This window comes from Schistosoma haematobium, chromosome 7 (genome assembly GCF_000699445.3).
Source record: "Schistosoma haematobium chromosome 7, whole genome shotgun sequence".
NCBI lineage: Eukaryota > Metazoa > Platyhelminthes > Trematoda > Strigeidida > Schistosomatidae > Schistosoma > Schistosoma haematobium.
The window spans coordinates 1,582,804-1,610,354 of record NC_067202.1 but is presented as its reverse complement, the minus strand read 5'-3'; the positions used below and the strand labels follow the sequence as shown (position 1 = coordinate 1,610,354).

Below are 27,551 nucleotides of genomic sequence, written 5' to 3'. Positions count from 1 at the left end.
GCACGGACAAATGCAGATGAAGACAACTAGTGTAGCAGCAGTTTCTGCATCAGTAGGCCACAACATACACAAAGGAAAAACCAAGATCCTCAAATACAACACCGAGAACATCAACCTAATCACACTTGATGGAGAAACTATGGAAGAGGTGGAAAGTTTCACGTATCTGGATAGTATCATGAATGAACAAAGAGGATCTGATGCAGACGTAAATGCGAGGATTGACAAAGTAAGCGCCTCATTCCTATAATTGAAGAAGATATGAAACTCAAAACAACTTTCAACCAATATCAAAGTCACAATCTTCAATACAAACGTCAAGACAGTTCTCCTGTACGGAGCTGAAACTCAGAGAACTAACACAACCATCATCAAGAAGATACAAGTATTTATAAATAGTTGTCTACACAAGATACTCAACATTCATTGGTCAGATACCATCAGCAACAGCCTTCTCTGGGAGAGAATAAACCAACTTCCAACTGAGGAGAAAATTAGGAAAAGTTGTCGTAAGTGAATAGGACGTACATTACAGAAATCATCAAAATTCATCACGAGACAAGCCCTGACTTGAAATCCTGAAGGGAAGCGGAAAAGAGGAAGGCCAAAGAATATCAGGAATCGAAAGTAAACATGAAAAGGATAAATAATAACTGGAAAGAGATGGAAAGGATTGCACAGGTTAGAGTTGAATGGAGCGTGCTAGTGAGTGGCCTATGCTCCTCCACGAGGAGTAACAGGTATAAGTAAGTAAGTAAGTAAGTAAAGAAGTATTATGAAATATGTTTGAATAGTTATTTCGTTCATTAGAATGTGTATTATTGTTTAATGTACTTGAATTCACATGTACAATACTTACATTGTTGAAATGTCATTCAAACTGATTGACTAATATAGGTATCTATAAGTATATAGATAGATAGATAGATTAATTGATTGATTGTTGATTGACTGGAAGAAATTTCTTTCAAATGATTACATAACAGTTTATTTGTCTATGACAGGAAACTGTCAACAATAACAGGTTACTATAAACTGTCCATCATTCTTTAAAGTATCTAAGATATATAGATATGGTTCCATTGTTTCACTATTGACCGATAAATCTTGAATTGGTAACATATACTCATTTCAAATAGTATGAGAATCAATCATTCCGATTACTTCAATTACTTCAATCAAATTATATTGTCAATCAAAATGTATCAACTAGCATGATGTCTTACTTATTTCAAAGTGAATTAAATGAATATAAGTTTGTATAGAAATTTGTAGAGATTGTAGTATTTTGACAGTTGAATTCATGAGTTAGGCTAAGCTAAACCTAATCCCTAAATTTAACCCTAAACCCCAATCCTCACCCTCATTCTAAACCCTAACTCTAACCCCTAATCCTAAACCCTACCCTGACCGCTACTCCTAACCCTCCATAAATCCTCATTCTGGTAATAATCATGTGCTCACTATTAACTAGCTTTAAGATCAATTTCCTGGAGTTGTGATCAGTGGAGTCTAATCCGTGTCGGGTAGAGACAGTTATTCACCTTGGACAATGGATGCAGGGTTACGCAAGATCATGGACCGATTGGAGTTAGGCATAAACACCATTGAATGCCAGCTCAGTATTCTAGTGGTTGGGCGTTCACACGTGAGACCGAATGTCCTGGGTTGGAGTCTCACATACAAGATCGTTGATGTGCCCTATTGGAGAGTCCCATAATAAGACAAAACGGCTATCCAGTCCTTCCAGGTTTTCAATGGTGGTCTAGTTTAGATCAACTCGTAAATTCAACTGTTAGAATATAAGTCTTTCCTACTATCAAACAGCAAACAATATCTAATAAGCAATTGAAATATAAGTGATCATAGACTATGGACTGAGTGAAACAAATTTGGTCATCATTGAACAACGATCCTTAAATGATGAGTTATGTGAGACTCTAATTTATGGACGAACTTTGAAAGAACTTTAAGTGACCTTGAGAAGCACTAGCCAACCAGCAAACAGTCAGTATAGAGTAAAAATATTTTACAAGAAAACCAAGGAAATATAGTGGATACACTTCTTATACGTGGTTCAAAAACTTGTCAAGGTTAGAAAGAGGTTCAGAGGTTCTAAAATCGTAATGCATACAGTAGAGCAAATCATCCATACGACTACGGAATAGTCGACCTCTGGAGTCATGATAAACTCTCAAATACTCTTTCAGCCTCCACCTCATAGCTTCAATATTGTTTATGTGCACTCCGGTTCTTGGGTCCACAAAATGCCACTTGTGGATAACGACACGATGCACATAACCAAGCCTATGTAGGACTCTGTACGCTCTCCAAACATCCGTATATATTCTAGCACCTGGCTGCAGCCAATGTTACTGGTGCTTTTATTATCCAGTTCGCAATAATTATCGTAATTTGCCTTAATTACGAATTATGTATGGGTTTTTCATCACGAACTGACATCAGCTATAATACCAGAGATTTATTTAGCCAAATGGATGAAAGGCTTTCGCGTTGAAATCCGAGATCTATTATCTTATATCTGATTGATTCGTCTACAAATCATAGTCTCGCCGTTTCATTTGTTATAGCCGATCAATTATCACGTTTCGTACAAAATTCCCCGTGAACCGAACGTACGTTAGCATTAAGCACTGAAGTTGGCGCCGTAACCTCGAAATCTCTAAAACGCCTCTGATTGGCTCGTCCATAAATTAGAGTCTCGTCGATGAGTTTTTTTTTCGAACTATTCTTTCGATGTTATTTGTTGATAGTAATAATGGTTGTTAGTTAATTAGCTATCAATGAAATTTTCACACAGACACAATGAAATCTAGTTATGAGATAGGAGTTTAAGAGGATAAGTTTAATCATCCCTCTAGAGCAATCTCATGAATACTGGGACAATGTTGAAAGAACATAAAGGAATTCCTAGGCATATGGTATTCAGTTCAATAAGCAATTAATAAACATATCGAAAACAATTAGACATAAGATTGTAAACAACTAAGAAGGTCAATAATCGATTCAAAAGTAAAGACAATCAAAATATGTTGGTGGACAATGATAAGATAAATGTCAACAACAACAACAACAACAACAACAACAACAACAACAGCAAACAATCAAATTCAAGGTCAACACTGACAATCTGTGATTCATATTGTACGGGAACTTTAGTGGTTCACTTCTCTTAGAACAGTATATTGATGATATTATCCGAAAGGTAAACGAAAGTTTCACGATGAAACCACTGGTTTTAGAAAACATACTACCATATTTGTTAATTTTGTTAACAGGTTCAAAAATAATCTCATGATGTGTGGTGCTTATGTCGATAGATAACAGACTGTTGAAAAGATCGAATTGAAGAAGATATGAACAGAGAGTAATTACAATAACAGTAAAAGAACGATAAAGTTTGAGACAATTGATAGATGTGACTGAGGATTTGCATAGTAGAAAGAAACAAAAAACCGCCGTCTAACGCTTGTTGATTTACAATGGTTACCTAATATTGATCAGTTCATGATTTGAATAAAAAGTACAAAACCTCTACAACACTAGATTGATCGAAATCTTCATTGAATAATAACTATCTATATAGACTATCAGTCTTCCTGTTCTTTGATGTGTATTGACTGCTTAAGGTCGTCTATGTATATTGAGCAGTTGGTTATAGCAACAGTGGAATCCAGGACTCAGTAACTAAGTGGATAACGCGATGGCGTTTAAAGCGAATGGTACTAGGTTCGAGTCCCAGGGTGAACATCAGCTCTGAGATGCAGGCACATTCGGCTGATGAGTCCCAAATAGAATGAAACACGCTTCCTGGATTCCACCGCTAGCCACTATCCATATTTACTCATAAAGCTTGTGACCTAAAGCAATATCGAGGCAGTCCGTATAGGCTGCTCATATGCCAAACAAGAGGCTGATCAATTGCAGTCCTAAACTTCAATGAGAAGATACAAATAAAACAATACCAAGTGAATTTGAAAATGGTTAAGTTAGTTATATTAGAAGTCTGGGTAGTATTGCAAGTTACAGTAATTACCGTGTACAGTTTTCGTCATCAACGGATACCAGAGATAAGGCAAAAAAGGTTAAGATCAGGTTTAAAGAATTATGCTGGAGTTCTAAGTTGGATTTATAAATTAGCGTTAGAGTTTTCATTATAAACTGTTATCAATGTTTTGCTACTTTTCCGTTAACAAACGTAAAAAACAAACAAACTTGGAGTTGGGATTTATATTAAGAATGAGAGTAGAAGAATATCTGGTTTCTTTAAACATTATTGACTATGTAAGCGATGATGGATAGTGACTAGTAGTGGAATCCAGTTTGACGCGCGTTTCGTCCCATTTTGGACTCGTCAGCTGGATGTACCTGCATCTCAGAGTTGATGTTCACTCTGTGACTCGAACCCAGTACCATTCGCTTTAAACGCCATCGCGTTCTCCACACAGCTATGTATTGACTATGTATTGAATCATATAAAATACTTCAATACACGATCTACCTTATGAGAAAGTACGTATTGTAACCCTAAATTCACTTCTTAGTTGCACAAGGGATATTTTTATTGATTTTAAGCATTCTATTTTGTTAATGGTAACATACAATTAATGCACTTGAAATTTCGCGTGATATACATGGGGAGTTGTCTCAATCCTGATTGGTCAACTCAAGGCTGTCACTACACGATACTTTTTCCAATCTTATCCAAAAGATGTATCTTACCACAATATAAATTGAGATACCCTTTTTTTCTGTCCAAACCTTGATACCTAACAATAATTGTATTTAATATCAGAAGGGGTTTTTGCAGATATTATAGAAATTTTAATAGTTGAAATCATGATTCAATTGAAGCTAGATTACTATGGAAAATCTAGAAGTACTAGACAGTCATTTCGTCTTATTGTGGGAGTCCTCTGTGGCAGTACACATCCACAATCCCATCTCACGAGATTCGAACCCAGAACCTAGGATGAAACGGCATTCAGTGCTTTCAGGTTTTCCATGATAATCTACCTTCAATTGACTCATGATCTTAACTATTGAAATAATTGTATTTATTTGGGAATAATTAGTACTGGGATATTATTGATCAATGGATCACATTGCCCAGTTTTATTATATTCATTACTCATATGAATCGTTAACAAAGAGAATATTCACCGTATAGATAGTTTGTTGACTACATAGATACACTTTGTTAATAGATATGACTAAACAATAAACAATGTATTTTACAATTGCCTACTACTTGAAGCAATAATTCATGGGATCTATGTAATGTGTACATAAATAAAGTAGATAAGCATATGTTACTTTCAAATATACCAGTATTAACAATACATAAACTATCCTATACATTTACATATGTATATACATATAAACAAGCATCAATATACATATATATCAAACTTAGGGATTGATTGGACTTTAGAAAATGAACAAAGTTTCTTGAAACACAGAGAAATAGCACAATTTATTTATTTGAACACTTAAATATTGGTACAAAGAAGCATCGAATACATATGCATCACACAAGTCACTTGATTTGTGTGTGGGCTGGAATACTTGCTGGGTACCCACACCCGGAGCCTTCGACCTGAAGGTCTGGTTCACAAGGTAATGGAGCAATGTTAGGAGTACTATGGTAACCGGTGACCAACAATAGGTTGATACACCAATTGTTCCTTCAGGAAACTTGAGTTCATGTGGATCATTGATTTAAAGTCCCCTAGGTTGATCCTTTATATCCACCAACACGGTTAAAGACCCTGCTGGGCATTCTCTTTTCGTGCTCACAATTTTGTAATCAACATCCTTTTCGTGAGACGTCAGTGATTATGACTTCCCTGACAGTGGTTGTATACGCATGGTCATGTGAGAGTATTTCGAGAGGGAGAAATAACTCTCCTCACTTTCAACCGTATCAGGACATTTGGAGGCTCAACCAATCAGTAAACATCTCTAATCAACACTGTTGTCTCTCTCTCTCTCTCTTTCTCTCGCTTCAGTTAAGTAACACTAATAATATGTAGTTGACCATGTACAATTTGTCGATCTATTCTGTTTTACATCTGAAAACACATTCATTGTAATTTTTGCTCTATACACTCAATTACATACACCATTTAACTCATAAAATGAACATTTTGAAGTGAATGTTGACGACACATTATCAATGGCTTCGTGAGGTAATTCTCGGAGTTCTAATGAGAAGCCATAATCAGTAAAGTTCAATCTGTGTCAGCTAGAAACAAGTATCTAATCTCAAACAATGGAAGATAATTGTGAAATTTTGTAGATTGATTAAAGTTACAGATTAACACCGTTGGATACTGACTCAATGGTTGAGAGATTAGGTGTTCGTGTATGAAACCAAAGGTTTGGGATTCAATTCCCATGTGTAAAATCATGGATGCGAATTGTTGAAGAGTCTCATGCTAGTTTAAAATGATTGTCCAGTGCTTCCAAGTCTTCAATGATGGTCTAATATTCATCGATTCATTATCTTCATCAAAAAAAAATTTAACAATCTCCACAATCTCACTCTGAAAAAATTCATTTGAAATATTCGATCAGATTTATAAATAATAAACCAATCACAGACAAGCATTATCTATCAAGACAACAACTATCCAATCAAGTGCAAGGCTTAACAAGGTCAAATGAACGAGTGTGTAATATGCTAGTTTTTTATTGGTGAGACCTATAATTTATGAACGACCTTTGAACGACGCTAAAGTGACCTTGAGGATGTCTATCTACTTACTAGGGCCAAATGATGGTTATAAATCAAGTATGAGGAATTAAGATTACGATTTACAGTTGATAATTAAGGTAAAGAATTAAATTTAGGGTTTTCATTATGAACTGATATCAGCTATAATGCCAAAAGGATATTTAGCCAAATGGATAAATGAATTTCCCGCCAAAATCAAGGATCCCTTATCTTTAATCTGATTGGTTCGTTCGTAAATTATATTGTCACCGGAGTATGTGATGTATGAGCGGGATACACTTCAAACCATCCGATGATACATATTCTTATCAGAATGGGTTTGTGGAAATTTTAGAAATTTCACAGGTTGAAATCATGAGTCAATTGAAGCTAGACCACCATGGAAAACGTGGGAGCACTGGACGGCCGTTTCGTCCTAGTATGGGACTCCTTGGCAGTGCACATCCACGATCCCGCCCCTCGCGAGACTCGAGCCCAGGACCAATCAGTCTCGCGCCGGGCGCTTAACCAATTGGACCACTGAGCCGGCATCCAACAGTGTTAATGTCTAAATTCAACCAATCCACGAAGTTGCGCCACCGTATAAAATTGTCTTCAGTGAACTGATATCTAACAACAGACGTGGTTGAACTCCACTGGTAACGGCTTCTCACTAGAACTCCAGGAGTATCTCTTGAAGTCAGTCACATGTTCTTGTTAAGAATACTTATTCATGAAAAAAATAATAATAAAAGGTCAGCTAGAAAGTTGACTTCGACAGTATTTTAGTTATGATAGTTATTATTGCCCAATTCATTACAAGTGGGACTTGTTAAAGAGCCTATTTAATAGGATTGATCGTATATTGTATAAATGATGCTAGTGATGATGAAGTGAGATTACTGAATGAAATATTGATTGAAAATGGTTACTCTTTAAACTGATGTAAAGGTCACGGTTTTAGTGAGATCTATTACATGTATAGCACAGAGAAAGCTTATCTACATCATCCTACCGTTCATAGGGGAATGAAATAGCTGTGTGTTGAAACTAAAGTTTAAATCAATTATTAACAAAGCGTAATGCACAGTAAAGGTCATAGTCATTAAAAACAAACAAGGTCTATACTTCATCGGAGACCTATAAGATATGTGAACATTTGCATCAGGTTCCGTTATGTTCATCAGTTAATGTGTGTGTAGTCACTCATAAAATAAAGAGGAGTCATCGTGACTTGAGAATTAGAGTGTCTGATCATGTATCTAAATGGTTACAAAATTAAATTAAGTTACATGATCGAATAAGAGTAAATGATAAACATCTATCATCCTCTATTGTTAAATACATAGTGCTTTATATAAAAAGTATATTTATAGGCATAGATGAATGGTGGTTAGTAATGGAATCCAGGACATGTACTTTGTCCTATTTGAGACAAGTCAGTTGAATTTACCTGCATCCCAGAGTTGATATTCACCCCCTGAACTCGAACTCATCCACCATTCACTTCAAACGGCAAACGCGTTATGCAAGTACATTCGATTGACAAGTCCCAAATAGAACGAAATGTGCATCCTGTATTCTACTGCTAGCTACTATTTATCTCTTCTTATAATACATATAACTTAAGGTAATATCTAGGTGATCTGCACAGAATGTACATAATGACAGACCTAAACATCAATGGTATGATTCAAACAATCAATACAAAAGTAAATTAAACAGTATAACTACTCTCATTAAAAGAAACAAAGTATATTTATGATATTATGAACTAAGTAACTATTCAATTGATTACATAACACTAATATCATAACGACATATAGAAGATATAAATATAGATATGTATATATAGAGAGAGTAGGAGAGAGAGAGAGACAATGTCAAACTAGTGTACTGTTATATCTATATAGTCAAGATGAACTAAAAGAAAGACAAAGAAAGTATTAAGGATAATTAAGTTGAATCAATTGAATTTGATTACATAATCAGGATTAAATTACTATTTATTGAAGCTGTACACATCGAAACATTGCTCGTATATCCTGGGGCCATCGAGTAAGTAACACAGTTGTTAGGAAACGGGTACTAGGTAAGGATGGCAAATCAATGGATGAAGTGGTGAAACTTCATCAGTTGAGATGGCTAGGACACGTGTTACGTATGCCCAACCACCAACTGCCTCGGCGTGCGACGTTCAGTGGTATAGGAGTAGGTTGGAAGAAAGCTAGGGGAGGCCACACCAAAACATGACACAAATCCATGAAGTCACTGACAAGTGAACTGAGTCATGTTGGTAGGTGTAGACTACCTGGTTGGGGACCGCGAGATGATAGCAACCGATGGTTAGAGACTCTGAATGACATGGGTCAAAATCGTTTGCAATGACGCAGGTGTATCCACTCTTTGTGTTCTCCCAAATTTTGATCTCCTTATTCCTCCTTGTCTCTTTTTCTCCTCTCAAATTTATTTCACTGTATTATACTCTTTAAGTAACATCTCCAAATACTAATCTTTCCGATTACTGCTTATACTCTTATTACCTCTACCACTACGGGATTTGAATCGACCACTGCATCTCTGTGCTAATGTGGTGTGGCAACTCGAACTGATGTACGTACGTACGAAGTTCTACGTTGCTACTGACTGACTGACCGAAGCTGTACATTATCTACATATATCAACAAATACATGGATACATCATCATCATCATCAAAAAAATTCAAATATATATAAACAACTGTATATCTGCAAGATAAGCAATATCCGTTGACCAGATATCATCAGCAATAGCCTACTGTACGAGAGAACAAACCAACTATCTGAAGAAGAAATTTGGAAAATACTTTGGATACGCATATGACATACATTGTGGAAATCATCAGATTGACTTGGAATATTAACAGGAAGAGTAAACAACAAAGATCAAGGAACAAATCATTCAAAAAATTAAGCGGAGATATCAAAAGAACGAATAGTACCTGAAAGCAACTAGAAAAGTGAGCGCAAGACAGAGTTGGTTGGTTTGAGAGTCCTAACGAAAGGTCTATGCTCACCCACCCCCTTATGAGGGTAAGAAATATACACTTGAAAGAATTATCAACTGACTAACTTAACACCTAGAAATTATTTTAATAGTTGAGATCATGAGTCAATTGATGTTAGACAACCATGCAAAACTTAGAAGTACAGAACGGCTGTTATGTCCTATTGTGAGACACTTCAGTAACAGTGCGTGTCCACGATCCCGCCTCATAAGATTCGAATCCAGGACCTATCAGTCTCGTGCACAAGTGTTTAACCGTTAGACCATCAAGAAGACTACTGAGGAACACATCATAGGGACAAAACGGCCGTCTAGTGTTTCCATATTTTTCATAATAGTCTAACTTCAATTGACTCATGATCTCAACTATTCAAATGACTATAATATCCACACACACACACACATACACACACAAAACACCCCTTTCTGTTAGTAACTAGAAGTTAGTTCATTATTAATTAAGATATATTATTTATTCACATGATTATATAAGAAAACAAATTACTAGATAAGTACAAATATGTCAAAATAGTTTTCTTTCTTTATTTCTTTATTTCAATAAATGGTATTTACCTTTTTCTTTCTTTTTTCTTTTTTTTCTTTTTCTTTCAATGAATTAACCTCTACTTCTCTTTTTTTTGTTCTTGTTGTTGCTAACATATCTATGTATTATTGTTTATATGATTACAAATCATATGATTATTATCATTAATTGGGGGGGTAATTCTAATTCTAATTATTATTATTATTATTATTATTATTATTATTATTATTATATAATAGATTCTTATCTCTTGAATAGAGATTCTTCTGTATTAAAAAAAAAGAAGTAAAGTACACATAGAGGTCAGTCAATGTAATGTACTGTATATGTGCATCATCTTTTTCTTTTTTTAGGTATCTAGTCCACTCATTAATCAATCAAACTACCACACACACACACACACGCTCTCCCTCACCCTCTCTTGCTCGCTCGCTCGCTCGAGCGCTCTATTAAATATAGATCTCTTGTGAAACAAGATAGGAAATATCAATAAGAAGTTAATCATGAATGTAATAGGTAACTATCAAGTGAATAAAATTGAAGATGATAAAATGATTATGAATTGTTATTGCAGTGAATAAGGACTCAAATAGAGAAAATCCATTTAATGTTGAGTATATGTAATTATAAAATGATTTCAATGGTTAAATTCATGAGTCAGTTGAAGCTAGACCAACATGGGAAACCTAGAAGCACTGGACGGCCGTCTCGTCCTATTGTGGGACTCCTCAGTAGTGCGCATCCACGACCGCGCCCCCTACGCGAGCACTTAAACACTAGACCACTGAGCTGGCATCCAACGGTGTTAATGTCTAACTTCAACTAATCCACGAAATTGAGCGACACATTCACCATTGTGTTCAGTGAGTTACTATCTCACAACAGACCTGGGTGAACTCCACTGGTTACTACTTCTAACTAAAACTCCAGGATATACATTTATATATCTTTGCATTGCCCTTTACCTACTATATTACCCTTCGAATTCTGTTGTTATTTCAATTGCTCACCGATTTCTTTCCTGTTCTCTACATTTTAATCTTCCACTCTTAGACATTTCACTCCTGATTGAGGCTACATACTACTTATATTTGTCAGCATAAGTAGTCATAAACCACACTATGATAACTCCAATATCTAAGAATAATATACTTAAAACATGACTGTGGTTATCTGTAGTGATTTAAATACTTAATATGTATGCTACATCCAAAATGTTCAGTTATTTTTTCCCTTCATTCAGTGGGTCAGTGCTGAATATTATAAATGTGATTTACACTACAGACTTCATTTCAAGCCTTTACTTGCACAAAGTATATTTTTCATTCAATATGTTGGGCTACACACTACATTTCAATAGTTGAATTGATGAGTCAATCAAAGCTAGACCAGCATTGAAAACCTAGAAGCACTGAACAGCTGTTTCGTCCTAGTATGTAACTCCTCAGCAGTGTTCATCCATGATCCCGCTTGTAGGATTTCAACCCAATACCTATTGGTCTCACATGCGAACACTTCACCTGTAGACCATTGAATTGACATCCAACAATGTTAATGTCTAACTTCAACCAATCCACGAAATTGGGTTACCATTCACCATTGAATATCAGGATAATCTCAGCTTTTTAATACTGAATCAACTTTACATGTATATGCATTAGTTCAAATCTCTTTTACAGAAAACAAATACAAATGTAGTTCATTCATGATAAAATATAACTGTAAAATCATTAATTTAAATAAAATAGAAACCTTTCTGAATAGTACATCAATTCAAGGTGAACAAGTGTGTGTGTGTGTGTGTGTGTAAGAGAGAAAGAGAGAAAGAAAAAACAGAGAAATCAACGTGATGTTTAAGATCAATTAGAGTGAACTATAAAAGAGACATGGTATAATGTGTATAAATGTGACTTTATCATAAACTGTTTATCTTTTAAAGATATTACTAATATGTATTACAATGAAAAAGTACTTTAATTATCCACTAAAAGTGTGTTGTTTTTTGTTGTGTTTTTTAAATTAAAGATCATAACAGTTTAAGATAGAATACTGCTGATGATAAAAGAGACGACTTGGAAACACTAGATGAACGTTTCGTCTTAGTATGGGACTCCTCAGTGACAATGCCCATCCATGATCTTGCATGTAAGACTCAAACCCAGAACCTTGAGTTTCGCTCATGAACACGTAACCTCTAGACTACAGAATCAGAATACAATGGTGTTAATGTCTAACTTCAGATAATCCATGATTGGTTGTAAACAATAAGTTGCTCGATAGCATTCGATCTGCACTAATAAGGACTAGACACGCATGACATTGATCGCCTACAGGAAGTCGGTCGCGGCTCGGATAGCTCAGTGGTAACGTCTCTGACTGTGAAACTGGGTGACACGAGATCGAATTTGCCAGGGAGCACCAGTTCCCTCAAGATTACAGGTACACCTTGCTGACGAGTGCCAAGTGGCACGAAACCCGGGTCCAGGGTTTCCTGTCGACTACTTCCAACCACCATCTAATAACTTTTTCATAATTTAGACAATGATTTCGAATAAAATAGATCTAGATCATTGTTGGTAGCTTGGTAAGTTCATGGACAAAGAAGTTTAGAGTTTGAGAGTAATTATTGTCATAAACTAATATCAATTGGTTGAATATTGTAAGTATGAAGGACTAAACATACATGTAACTTCATGATAATAATGTTCCTTAACGATCATACACAAGATCGAGTCACAAGATATTACGTCATATAAAGACTATTTGTTTATTTATTTATTTGAACGCATAAACATTAGCATAAGAAGGCATTTTGTGGATATTACAGTAATTTTAAATAGTTGAGATCATAAGTCAATTGAAGTTAGACCACCATAGAAAACCTGAAAGCACTGAGTTGCCGTTTCGTCCTATTGTGGAACTCCTCAGCAGTGAGGATCCATGATCCTGCCTCGTGAGATTCGAACCCAGGACTTATCGGTTGATGTGATTATTATTACCAGTGATTAGAGATTCAAATTTTATCATCATTCCTTAATCTTTCTTAATACCACTAATACGGATACTACATCTACCATTGTGAGATTTGTGATGACAATTAAATCTTATTATATTAATAGGGATCTAGTAATTTGAAATGATGTATACATGTATTAGGTTCTACGTTGCATACTACTGAGTATACAAAAATTCTTTTATTAGGACAAAACGACCGTCCAGTTCTTCCAGATTTTCCATGGTAATCTAGCTTCAATTGATTCATGAACTCAACTATTGAAAAACAATAATTTAGTTAATTAGTTACTAAGTCATAAACAACAGAGAATCAATAGCATATTTCTTCTATGTTCAGCTCATGTTTACATTTCTCTAATATGTACACCCTTGTTAATATTAGATTTACAATGGAATATGAAAATGATCATATATTTCATCTTCTAAATCATCATATTAAGTCTAATGAAAATGGCTAATTGAAACTATAATAAATAGGTATGGAGATTTGTGAAGGTTGTAGTATTTTAACAATTTAGAAGCCATGGCTAATGTAGTTCAATCTATTTCCGGTACGAGACAGTTATCCGTTTCTGACAATGAGTGAAAAGTTATGCAAGATCATGTGATCGATTGGAGTTAGATGTTGGCACCGTTTGGTGCCGGCTCAGTGTTATAGAGGTTTGAGTCCTGCATGCGGAATCGTGGATGAGCACTGCTGATCAGTCCTATACCAGGACGAAATGAATATACAGTGCTGACAGGTTTTCAATTATGGTCTAGCCTAAATTGACTCGTATATTCAACTATTGAATTTCTCAGTAGAGGGAATAAAAACAAGACTAGAGAATTTTCGGAAGCTTGACACTCAACTCAACCAATAATCAATAAAAATATCGAGATAAAACTAATTTTCCAATTCATTCAAAAAGTTATAAAGACCACTATTTCATCCCATGTATAGGATCATGGATGCTCACTGCCACTGACGAGTTCTATACCAGGAAAAAATGGTCGTCCAGTACTTTCAGGTTTTCAATAGTAGTCTAACTTGATTCGATTCATGAATTCATCTGTGATAATACTATAATCTTCACAAAACGTAGTAGACCAACGACACTATACTACTAAACAGTAGTTTAATAATTCTAATCAGATATTGACTTTATTCATCAGTTAATGAATGGAATATACACCCTGATCCCTATAACCGATTACAACTTGAGACTAGGCACGATGAATACATGACAAATAGAAAACACTTCAGTATCGTTCATAAACTTGAAGAATCCATCTATCTGTGTACTTAAAGTATAGAAAAAGTAATATCCCTTCGAGATGAGAACTTCAAGTAAACACAATATATATATAAATTATCTGATTAGATACTACAAAGACATACTTTATCTCCGAGACAAAATATGATTACATAACACCATGGTTACAATCGATATCATTTCTTAATTTCACTTGAATTGATCACTCATCCATAACAAAAAAAAGAAATATCCTAAGCCTCAATTCAAAATTAGTTCGAAAGATAAGATTGATGATGATGAGGATAGAATAATCAATATTAATAGGATTGAATGTTCATTTCAATAGTTGAGATCATGAGTTAATTGAAGTTAGATCACTATGGAAAACCTGGAAGTACTAGATGACCGTTTCGTCCTATTGTTGGACTCCTCAGCATGTTAATTGACAAATCACGTCAATCAATTATGATCAACGTAAATCAAGTTGTAATTATAACATTAACATGATAGAGTGTATAGTCAACACAATCAGTAAGATTATCATACTAATACCAATGAGAAAGATACAATATAAGAGACTTTGGTTTGAAAATATTTAGTAGATAAATGTATATAAAGGAATACTGAAGTTTAAGATCTATATGGAAGATAACATATCATATTCAACCTAACCAAGTAGTTTGTATGACTCAGACGAACAATCACTATCTTCATAGATAGATATCATGTCTTTTTTTAATAGTTGAGATCATGACTCAATTGAAGCTAGACCATGATGGAAAACCTGGAATCACTGAAGACTAATAGATCCTAGATTCAAATCTCATAAGACGGAATCGTGAATGCGCATTGTCACTGAAGAATCCTACAATAAGACGAAACGACCACCCAGTGTACTTCCAAATTTTCCGTGATGCTCTAATATCACAATTGACTCATGATCTCAACTATTAAAATTACTATAATAACCACAAAAGAAAAAGCCTCTTGTGATATCATGTTTTGTTTAACCGCTCTAATCCTCTTTCCAATCATTATCATCATTCTATCATATACTACTTATACTTACTACTGCTAATCGAACTTGAGACGGTATAATGATGTAGAGGAAACAAAAACTAAACATTATGTAATCAAAAACTTTAAAAAAAAGGACTTACTAGAATGGTATATGGCAAATTATAAATCCGTTTGTATATAATAATAATAATAGTGGTATCATACAGTTGATTGATTACAAATGTAATGATTGATATATTGGATACACATATATAGGTATGTATAAAGTATGATGTAATCGTTGATTAATAGTTCCGTTCAATATGAAATGATTTGGGGGGAGGTTGTTTTTCTTGCTGTTTCTCTCCTTCTCTCTTTCTCTCTTACTCTCTCATTCACTCACTCACTTACTTACTTACTTAGTTACTGAATCACTGCACTAAAACAATCACAGTTGATTCAATAGTAATTCACTATAGAAATTTTGTATGAATGAATAATACTACTATGATTATTCCAATGTATACGCCAAAATAATTGAAATGAAAATTTGGTAGCTCTCTCTCTCTCCCTCATACACTCTTTCTTGTTAATTTATAACACATACACATACACACACACACGCACATAGTAGTTTGTTGCCATGTCAACAACACATACAATTTTAAAAAGAAAAATAAACCATTTACAAATAGGGTGGTATAATAGAATTGAATTTCAATATACCAATCAGTGAATAGTCTTGTTCTCGTTGTTCTACGTCTTCGTTTTCGTTCTTGTCTCTCCTACTTACACTGACTACTTACAATAAACTACTACTGTATGCGAAAAAATGAATTCCAAATGTGAACAGTCAGAAAAACTTTTTTTGTTGTTGTTGAAAAAATATCACACATTTTTTCTTTCGGTTTTCCTCCTCTGATTTAATTGTGTTGAAAAGTTTACACCTACATAGAAAGAAGCATGCACACACACACACTATATTGTGCATATATGTTTGTGTGTAAGTGTAGCTTGAATGGACGCACACGCCCACGCTAGGGTGTAATACACATATACCTCAAGCGTATCGCTTTTAGGCATAATGTGTCATACAAACACACAAGCGTGTGTATAAACGTGTTTACTTATCCATGGATGTATATCGTGTGTCTCCATTATATTGAAATGACCGTTGCTTTCTCCCTCTCTCTCTCTCTTCACACTGATAACCTTGTGGTTGAACAAATCAGAAGCTTTCTTCAACACTGCTAATCATCATAATCTTTATCTTGGCACATAACATCACTAGTCATCTTTTAGTGCTTTTCACTTAATGGTTTTCATTGTTCTTTCGAACACTATCATCAGAACAAACTTCAGGTAGAAGTGAACTATTCCAATTTCCTCACATATGACTTATGATTTGTCCAGTCAATCACGATCACAGAACAAACCTCTATCATCATTATCATCCATTTGAATGTATTAATCATACGTGATAAATACAGTAAACTATTGAAAATGGTGTAAAGTGAGTGTATCAAAAGTGAATGATGAAGTATGTGTAAGTACTTGATTGAATAAATTAAATGATGCATTAGCGTCAATGATAATTAGAATGTTATCGTAGTTAACATTACGGACTGATCTTAACTAGACAACCTCTGAAAACCTAGAACTACTGAACAGTTATTTCATTCTATCATGGAACTCTTCAATAGTGAGCATTTTAACGATGGAATTTTACAAGTAATAGATCACTAAGTAGTAAACAAAGTCCTTTTTTAGTGCTAATCGAATTCTATCAATCAGTTTTGAATACGTCTCAATTCAAGAGGAGGTCAGTTGAAGCCCAGATAGTTCAGGGGTAATGTCAGTGATAGTGAATCTGGATAACATATGATTAAATTCTCCAGTGAGCATCAGGCCCATTACGATTAGAGGTAAACCTTGCTGACGAGAACCAAACAGCACAAAGCCCAGGTTAGGCAGGGTTTCTTGTCAATTTCTTTCAAACACCATCATACGTCCTACCTATGAAATTCACGAAATCTTCATCAATCCCTTATAGTAGTGACTAATTATGAGAGATGATTACCAATTTCTTGCATGAAGTTCAACTATGTCCAATGCGAAACAGTTACCCACCAAATAAATTGGAAGATGGTTGTATGAATTGATAGAAGTTAAACATATCGACTATTGGATCTTGATTCAGTAGCTTAGAGGTTAAACATTCTCACTAGAAGCCAGAGGTTCTGGGTTAGATTCCTGGCAATATCGTGGATGCACTCAGCTGAGGAGTCTTAAACAAGAATAAAACAGGTTTCCAGTGCTTCCTAGTTATTTAACTAAGATCAGTCTGTAATGTTATCTATGAAAGCTGGTATACAATTTTTTTAGACAATAAACTAATCGAAAGAACCTAGAAGAATGAATTACGTAAATTGTACTTTCATATTTCCAAATGAAATGAATAGAAAGGGTACTAATTTTGGGTTGTTTTTATGTTTTTCATCAAAAATATATTGTTTGTTTACTAAAAACCAATAGATTAATCTGCCAAGTTGTATGGAAATGATGAACTGTTTTGGAAATAATTCCAGTGAAAATAAATTATAAGGATGAACAATTCAAGTTTAAGATATGGCCCCAAATGTTCTGATACGACCGAAGGGTGGGGAGTGTCAGCCATTTGCTCCCTATCGCCAAATGCTCTCACATGGCCACACTTTTACAGCCACTGACAGGGAAGTCCTACTCACTGCCTTCTCGTGGATGGGGTGTTGTTTAAGAAATTGAGAGGACAAAAAGCAAATTTCCGGTGCTTTAACCGGGTTCGTCGTTATTGAGGATCCACCTAGGAGAGTTGGGAAACCCTCATTCCAAACCAATCGTGTACATGAGCTCCAGTATCCTAAGGGAAAAATGGTGTACCAACCTATTGTTAGTCACCGGCTACCATGGGACTGCATCTTCTTATGTTGCTCTACTGCTTTGTGGATCAGACCTTTGGGCCGCAGGCTCCGAGTGTGGCCCCCAAAGAAAAGCATCTGCATCAGTCTGAGCACCCGGGTAGTACCACAACCCACACACAAATCAAGTGACTTGTATGGCGCATTTGTATTCGGTTCCCTGTTTGTACCAATATTTATATGTTCAAATAAATAAACAAATAAAAATATTGAGTTATCCTCTATCAGATAGTGTTGACTGGCTTGTCATCTGCGCACTGCTTTGTTCCAATTTCTCCTTTCATAACTTAATGTCTGTTTGAATAACCGAGTCCCTAAAGTAAATTCATCTAACCCGTTTTTAAGGAGTTTTGTTCTATGAGCTGGATGGTTTGGTCGTGAAGCTTTTATCATTCTTCTGACTTCTATCTGAAGTTTGTGCTGATGATGTCGTTCAGAAGAACAATGAAAGCTTCGCGACCAAACCATCCAGCTCATAGAACAAAACTCCATCAAAATCATCCACCAGAGCTACAAATCTTTTCAACCATCTCATCTAACCCGTATTTGGCTTCTTATTACCGTCGTCGCACAAACAGTATTAGCCTAGTTGTAATATCCAAAGTTAAATGTTAGATTTCTATTCATGGCATATTCATTTATTCTTTCAAATCGGAGTCAGAACAATGGGCCACTAAAATGGTAGGTTAGGCTTAAGATGATAGAGCTAAGTTAGGTAATCAAAGAAGATTAATATTCTCTTTATCGATCCTCGGAGAGATTATACTTTATGGACGAATCAATCAGGTTTAAGATACCAGGTTCTGGTTTTTAACTCATAGTTCATCTATCCATTTGGCTAACTAATGTTTAGTCATTTTAACTGATGTCAGTTCAAGATGAAAATCTTAATTCATCACATCAATTTATAAACCTCTTTTAACCGTAATAAGAGTAGATAAACATCATCACGGTCACTTAAGTATCACTCATATGACAGTCTGACTAAATTCTCTTATTTTATATCATAAATTAATCATTCATAAAGCATGTTCTCTGGGTGACTATAAAAATGAAGATTTAAATGGTCGTTTAGCCATATACTTACTGCTTAACCCCCTTACAAGTTCAACAATTTCAGCAATCCTTGTTGCTTCTAATTCGTTAAAATTTGTACATATTTACTAAAACAGAATAATAATATTATTATCATAAGCAAAGACGGATGGTGACTAGCAGTGTAATTGAGGACGCAGGTTTCGTCCTAGTTGAGACTCGTCGGCTAGATGTACATCTATCCTGGTTAGTGTTCACCCCGGAACTCGAACCCAGTATCGTTCGCTTTAAACGCCATTGCATTATCCACTTAGCTAAATATCAATCAGAAGATTTAAACAAACAAGCTAGTGGTTATCAGGACTCAGTAGCTAAGTGGATAACGTGATGGCATTTGAAGCAAACGATAATGGGCTCGAGTCCAGGAGTGAACACTAAATCTGGGATGCAGACACACACACAACGAGTCTCAACTAGGACGAAACGCGCATCGTGAATTCCACTGCTAGTTGCCATCCATCTTTGCTTGTAATACTTGTGACTTGAGGCAACATCGAGGCAATCCTCACTAGATGTACATATGCCAACAAGAAACTGATCAACTGACGTCCTAAACATCAATGGGAAGATTCAAACAATTAACACAAACTGACTAATAATATTATTGTTATTATGTTGAAATTTCCACCGTGTAATGCTATTTAGTACGGTATTGACTATACTAGTCACTTTGTAGATGAGTCGAACGTTAAGAACCCATATACATATCTCAGTAGTTGAGATCATGAGTCAATTGAAGCTTGACCACCATGGAAAACCTGGAAGAACTAAAAGAACATTTCGTCCTATTGCGGGACTCCTCAGCATATACATATATATAGGTGCAGCATAGGGACGAGATTAAAATAACCTCAATTAATTTCTAACTAATTTCCAACTAATCAGAGAATAGCTTCGGTAAATAAATAGTTTATGGTAGAGGAAACAATAATATAGTGTGACTATAATTTGTGGATGATATTCGACAGATGGTTAAGTGACTTTGAGAATATTCACGAGGCCTACTAGAGTCAGAAGAAGGTGATAAATTAGTGTAGGGAATTAGGAATTAAGACTTAGAATTGAACGGTGGGGGTTAGAAATTAGAGTTAAGGTTTTATCAAGAACTAATAACAGCTATAATGTCAAAATGTTAATTAGGGGTAAGGATAAACTCCATTCTCGTTCGTCATTTTGACTTAGCACATGGCAACCAACTAAGATGAAAGGGAAATAATTATTTATACTGTCGCAATCCATGACGAAGGGTATGCTTCGTTCTCTGTCGTTTCTAAATGCAGAAACACAAAAACACAACCGTAGTTACTGACTAAAATACACTTAAATGACTTGACAACGTAGAGTTAAGCCCCAATCCTAATTAATTATGTAGATAAATGAATTTAACGCCAAAATCTAAGACTTGACGTCTTGAATCTGATTGGTTGGTCCATATCTTATGGTCTCATTCAATAATATTGGAATGTCAACAATGAACTTCTACATGTTACTCATCCTAATGAATGTCGATTGTCCGTCTTCTCGAACATAGTCAAAAGGATTTAAGTGTCATTACATTGTTACTAGTTAGAATTAGGTGTTCACAGGGTAAGGGATTAGGGATTTATGATTGAAGTTTGAATCACGAAAGGACATCATTTATAAGATTTTAAAAAATGCTCTGTAACCATATGAATGAATGAACTGAGAGAAAATAACATGTTAGAGATGATATCTGATTAGTACTTTCATAAAATAGAATACCATCAGGTTAAGATTTGTTTCAGAATCAAGGGTATGATTTCGATTTGTCTATTATATACAATCTATAGAGAAAGAATTAAGTATTTGATATGTTTATCACTATCATCTTACTGTAACTCCACCTGGAGTCCCTCCGGGGGCCACTGCCGGTCCCAAGCCTGGATAAAGGAGGAGGGTTGGGCATGGGGTTAGCGAACCCATCCTGTAGAAAACTAACTCGCTAAAAAACGCTAACCAGAAAAAATTATTCAAACCTTTTAAGCGAGGATCATCTTACTGTATAGTAGAAAGAAATAGTGGCGTGACTATAATTTATGGATGGACCAATCAGATTAAAGATAACAGATCCTGGATTTTGCCGCGGAATTCATTCATCCATTTGGCTTGATAGAGTTTTGGCATTTTAGCTGATGTCATTTCATGATGAAAGCCATTAATCTAAATCCTAACCACTAACTATCAATGGTAAATTGTAATCTTAATTCTTCACACTGATTTATAACCTTCATTTAGCCCTAGTAAGTAGATGGACATTCTGAAGGTCACTTTAGCGTCTCCTCGGAGTCATCCATAAATTATAGTCTCACCGGACATTTTACGTTATATACAACGTTAGTTCCACTTCTCGCTATACATGATATTTGAGTTGTGCGCAAAAACTTGAAGGTCATGTCCTCGATTTTGATTGGTTCTTCTCCTAACTATTATTTTCCGCTATAGATTCTTTCTAAAATCTTAGTAACTTTGTTAATTTTCCGGAAACGGTAAATTAATTTTGATGGTTTTTGATTCTGTAAGATGGATGGTTTGGTCGTGAAGCTTTCATCGTTCTTCTGAACGACATCATCAACACGAACGTCAGGTAGAAGTGAAGTGTGGAGGAATCGATGTCGTTCAGAAGAACGATGAAAGCTCCACGACCAAACCATCCATGTCAGAGAACAAACCTCCAACCAAAATCATCCACCTAAGCTACAAATCTTCTCCATCACCTCACAGTAAATTAATTCATTGTATAAAAGTACTATGCAAAGAACTTGTAATCAAATTTATACTTATATGTTATGTAACAACCGGTAGAAAGAACAGTATACATAATGAACACGCTTTAATTCGGTTATTTCACAACCAGACTTCTTATCGTGTTGTCGTAAATAGCTATAAATTATTGTTCATACCAACATTTATCTCATCCAACAGATTGAACAAATTAGTATCTATCAGATGAAGTCACTGTGTAGGTTTATGTATGTATGTATGTATGTATGTATGTGTGTAAGTATGAGATAGATATACATAGATTGGGAAGAAGAGTTAGTCAAAAACAACTTGGCAACAAGAAAACCATATAGATACATATAAACAGAGACAAATTATCAAGGAATTCTTCAAAATTTATATACATAAAACATCAATTCCCAATTACTTACCAGGCACATAATGTGATGTATGATGTCCATCTATAGTGAAATTGAATCGTGCTTTATCTCGATCCATTGTAATCACATGCATACGACCATCATTAAATATTTGTGATGGTTTACTAAGAGTGAATTCAGCACCGTTGATATCGGCGTATAGTTTTCCATCACGCTGTGAGAATAATCAATGAAGGAGGGAAAGAATGATGTATATAATTACGAAATTAATAATAGGTAAGGTACTATAAAATTGATAGAACAATGTTAGACTATCATTGAAAACCTGGAAGTGCTGGACGGCCATTTTAGCCTAGTAAGGTACTCCTCAATAACGGCCATCCACGACTCCACATGTGGAAATCGATCCAAGGACCTTTGGTCCCAAGAACGTTGTTCACTGCCACTGAGGAGTTCGATATTAGGATGGAACGGCTGTTGAATGTTTCCAGGTTTTCAATGATGGTCTAAAATTGATCCGTTCATGATATTGGACTAAACTCAACAATCTACATCAATACATACTAAAAATAGTTAATTAATGATAAATCTGGAGTAATAAGACATATAACAACGACTTACAAGTCAAACGAAAGATATAGACCGAAAAATATAAAAAGCTGACATTCCAAACGTTTAATGACCATACTGAACATATTCCCATATTCAGCAATTACACATCATAGCCGGACAGTATCGAAACATAAGTCAGTGACTAATGGAAAACGAAAGTGTTACATCATCTAGTTGTTGAATATATATTCCCAGCACGATGAATTAATCACTAAGATTTACTCTAGAATTGACTATCATCATCTTTTTGTCAGTACTCACACACACATACACACATAGACGGTATCTCACACTATCCCTCAACTAATATTAAATGTTCCAGGTTTACCATGATTGTCAAACTTCAATTGACTCATGATCTCAACTATCTCCATAAAACCCCTTCTGATACTAATCAACATATGCTGACTAATCACTGTCTCCAATAGGTATTTCCTGGAGTTCTAGTGAGAAACGGTGACTAGTGAAGTTTAACCGGATCTGTTGTGAGATAGTAAGTCATTGAAGACAATGGAGGATATGTCACTCAGCTTCGTCGATTAGTTGAAGTTAGACATTAACACCGTTGGATCCCAGCTCAGTAGTCTAGTGGTCAAGCGTTCGCGTGCGAGACTGATAGGTCCTCGGTTCGAATCTCACGAGGCGGGATCGTGAATGCACACTGTCACTGAGGAGTCCCACAATAGGACAAAACGACCATCCAGTACTTCCAAGTTTTCCATGTTGGTCTAGCTTCAATGGACTCATGATCTCAACTATCTCCACAAAACCCTTTAGTATACTAATATTGAATACTATTTCCATGTAGAACAACAACATTTTTATCAAACTATTTCTTTTATACTGGACTACTTCTTCTTCATTCAATCAGAATCAAATGTGTATCCTCACATAGACACACACACACACACACATAAAAAGTACATTCAATACATAAAGTACTATTTATAGCCTGAAAAACACAGTTATAGATGAATATCCCTATCGATAATAAAAGAAAAAAGGTATCTTTAAATCTGATTATGTAATAGATATGTCAAATAAGAAAAACGAAATTGTTTGGACAGAAAGATTGATTTACCCTGATGTTACATAGAAATGTTTGTATCATTTTGTTTTCATTCAAATGAAATTGCCTAGATACTAAGATATTTATAGTTGAAAATTACAAAAGATCGATTTGAACATTGCCATGTTTTCTAGAGGGCAAAGCAAGAACAGCATATTTACAACTGAACAACATCTGGAGCTCAAAGCAACTGTCAACCAACACCAAGGTCAGGATTTTCAATACAAATGTCAAGACAGTTCTACTGTATGGGGCAGAAACCTGGAGAACTACGAAAGCCATCATCCAGAAAATACTGGTGTTTATTAACAGTTGTCTACGCAAAATACTTCGGATCCGTTGGCCGGACACTATTAGCAACAACGTACTGTGGGAGAGAACAAACCAGATCCCAATGGAGGAGGAAATCAGGAAGAAGCGCTGGAAGTGGATAGGACACACATTGAGGAAAGCACCCAACTGCGTCACAAGACAAGGCCTCACATGGAATCCTCAAGGCCAAAGGAAAAGAGGAAGACCAAAGAACACATTACGCCGAGAAATGGAAATAGACATGAGAAAGATGAACAAGAATTGGATGGAACTAGAAAAGAAGGATCAGGACAGAGTGGTTTGGAGAATGCTAGTCAGCGGCCTAAGCTCCATTGGGAGTAACAGGCGTAAGTAAGTAAGTAAGTATGTTTTCTAGATAGATTTCAATTAGACTTAACTTATTTTATAGGTTATATCATATAGAGACTATAGTTAGATAACAGTTGAAAAGTATGAAACATTAGATTCGCTAGGGGGGTTCGGGCCCATGACCTTCAAGTTTCATAGTAAGTATTTAACCTTTAGACTATCGAACAAGTATTCAATGGTTTATATGTCAAACTTCAATCAATTTGCGATACTGGGCAAACATTATCGAATGTCTTCAATGGGTAATCGACTCTCATTCGATAATGTCCAGTATTCTAGGTTTTCAATGATAGTTTAGGGTCGATCTATGATTTAATCTATAAAGGTTAATAATGTCTACAAACCCTCTTTATTGAATGTTTATGATGGTATTGCTTTTTTCCATCTATGGAACATTAGAAGATTAGCTACTTATTATTAGAAATGATGATTGTTCACTGAATCTTTTTCAATTAAAGATCTACTGAATAAGTTGTACGTTGGTGATAGTTTACAATAATCCCGGAATAATACAAACATTCTTGTGTTTAGATTGACAGTTTCTTACTGAAATGCTAATATTTTTTTCATTGTAGTCTTTGGGATAGAGTGAGAAGAAATGGAGTCCGATCATTAAATGATGTTCCTTTACATCCACAATGAATAAACAGTTAATAGATTGAATCTATTTGTCAGTATAGGGTTGTGGAGATTGTTGAGTTTAGATCGATGTCATGTACGAATCAATGACAGATCACCATTGAAAACCTGGAAGCACTGGACGTCTGCTTCATTCCAGTGTGGGACTTCTCAGTGACAGTGCGCATCTTCGGACCCACACGTGGGACTCGAACTCAGGACTTTTGGTTTTACTCGCGAACGCTTAACTTCTGCACCACTGACCCGGTATCTAACGATGTTAATGTCTAACTTCAACCAATCCACGATATTGCACGACTGTTCACCATTGTCTTCGCGAACGAGACCGAAGGACGTGGGCTCGAGTCCTACGTGCGGGACCTCACTGCCACTGAAGAGTCCCATACTAGGGCAAAACGGCCGTCCAGTGCTTTCAGGTTTTCAATAGTGTTCTAACATTGATCCATTCATGATGTCAACCTACATTTGTTTGATCGAATATTCTGTATTATACACTTTAGATTTAACTTTTCAATCTTAAGCAACATAATTTTAGTGATGCCCTATTCTCTAATCTGAGTAGTTGAATTTCGTAGTCATCATCGTCATTCTGAATAGTATCATCAGCGTGTATTTCACGTAGAAGTGAGCTTCTTAGTTATTCCATAAGCGTTAATTCAGTTGTTGTTGTTGTTGTTGTTATCGTCTTCATTTGTTCTCACATTTCTACGAACTATTTTGTTCCATTAACCTCTAACTATGTGACCGATCAAAGTTTCCTGTTTTGAGTGACATGTTAAATTTCTGCAGACGTGTGTTTCATTAGAGATTAAACTGTGAATACAATTAATTTTCTTTTTTTTTTGAATTTTCTCCATTTAGAACTTCGACCATTTCCCAGACATTTGTCTACGTGCATTAATATCAATGGCAAATATATCATATCTCTTCACTGCTTCTCTATATCCGCTTATCTGCTGATTATGATGTTATCCACTTTGTTCAGTGTAGTACTTTTTCATTATTGCTGCAATTTAGGGGACAGTTAAACAATATCTGTGAATACATAGAAACGATATTTCAGTAACTCGTTCTAAATGTCATAAGTTTCAGTATTTATTGTCAGTATTCTTATCACATGATACGAGGAAAGTAACAGGATTCCATCAATACTGATGATCAGACAATAGTTGATATGATAAACAAAGATGGATAGTGGTTAGCAGTGGAATCCAGGACCCACGTTTCGTCCTATTTGGGACTTGTCAGACGGATGTACCTACATCCCTGAGTTGATGTTCACTCTGAGACACGAACCCAGTATCGCATTATCCACTTAACTACTGAATCCTGTTAGCCACCTGCTTGTGTAATGGGGTGAAGTTTAAATTCACTTGATGTTGTTTACTTGTATCTTCCATTTGTTGTTTAGGGTTGCAAATGATCAGTCTCTTGTTGATATATGTGCATCCTCTACGGGTTGCCTTGATATTGCCTTAATTTACAAGCATTCTAAGCAAAGATGAATAGTGGCTAGCAGTGGAATCACTAGGAAGATTCAAGTGAATTTAATAGTTGATATTATTATTACTATTATCATAATGACAACATATCTTTTTGATTGAGATCATGAACCGATTAATGTTAGACCACCATTGGAAACCTGGATTAGCCCCTATACTGATAATTACCATGTACTCACTAGTAACTAGCTTCGTGAGAAAATTCTCGGAGTTCTAGTGAGAAGCCGTGACCGGTGGAGCTAATCCGTGTCGGGTAGAAACAGATGTCTACCTCAGTACAATGGAAGATAGTC

General features: G+C 35.4%; 1 protein-coding gene across 2 annotated transcripts in view; it reads right to left on the bottom strand.

The window, feature by feature from the left end:
* Nucleotides 1-27,551, bottom strand: part of NRXN3_5 (Neurexin-3-beta) — a 175,215-nt gene that overhangs the window by 43,924 nt on the left and 103,740 nt on the right. The window contains exon 21 of one of the 2 annotated variants that reach the window (XM_051217780.1): nucleotides 22,807-22,969. In XM_051217780.1, the coding sequence (XP_051064203.1) occupies nucleotides 22,807-22,969 (163 nt within the window). Of the gene's footprint in view, nucleotides 1-15,742; nucleotides 16,076-22,806; nucleotides 22,970-27,551 lie in introns of those variants that run through there. The other variant, XM_051217781.1, reaches the window with a different exon arrangement.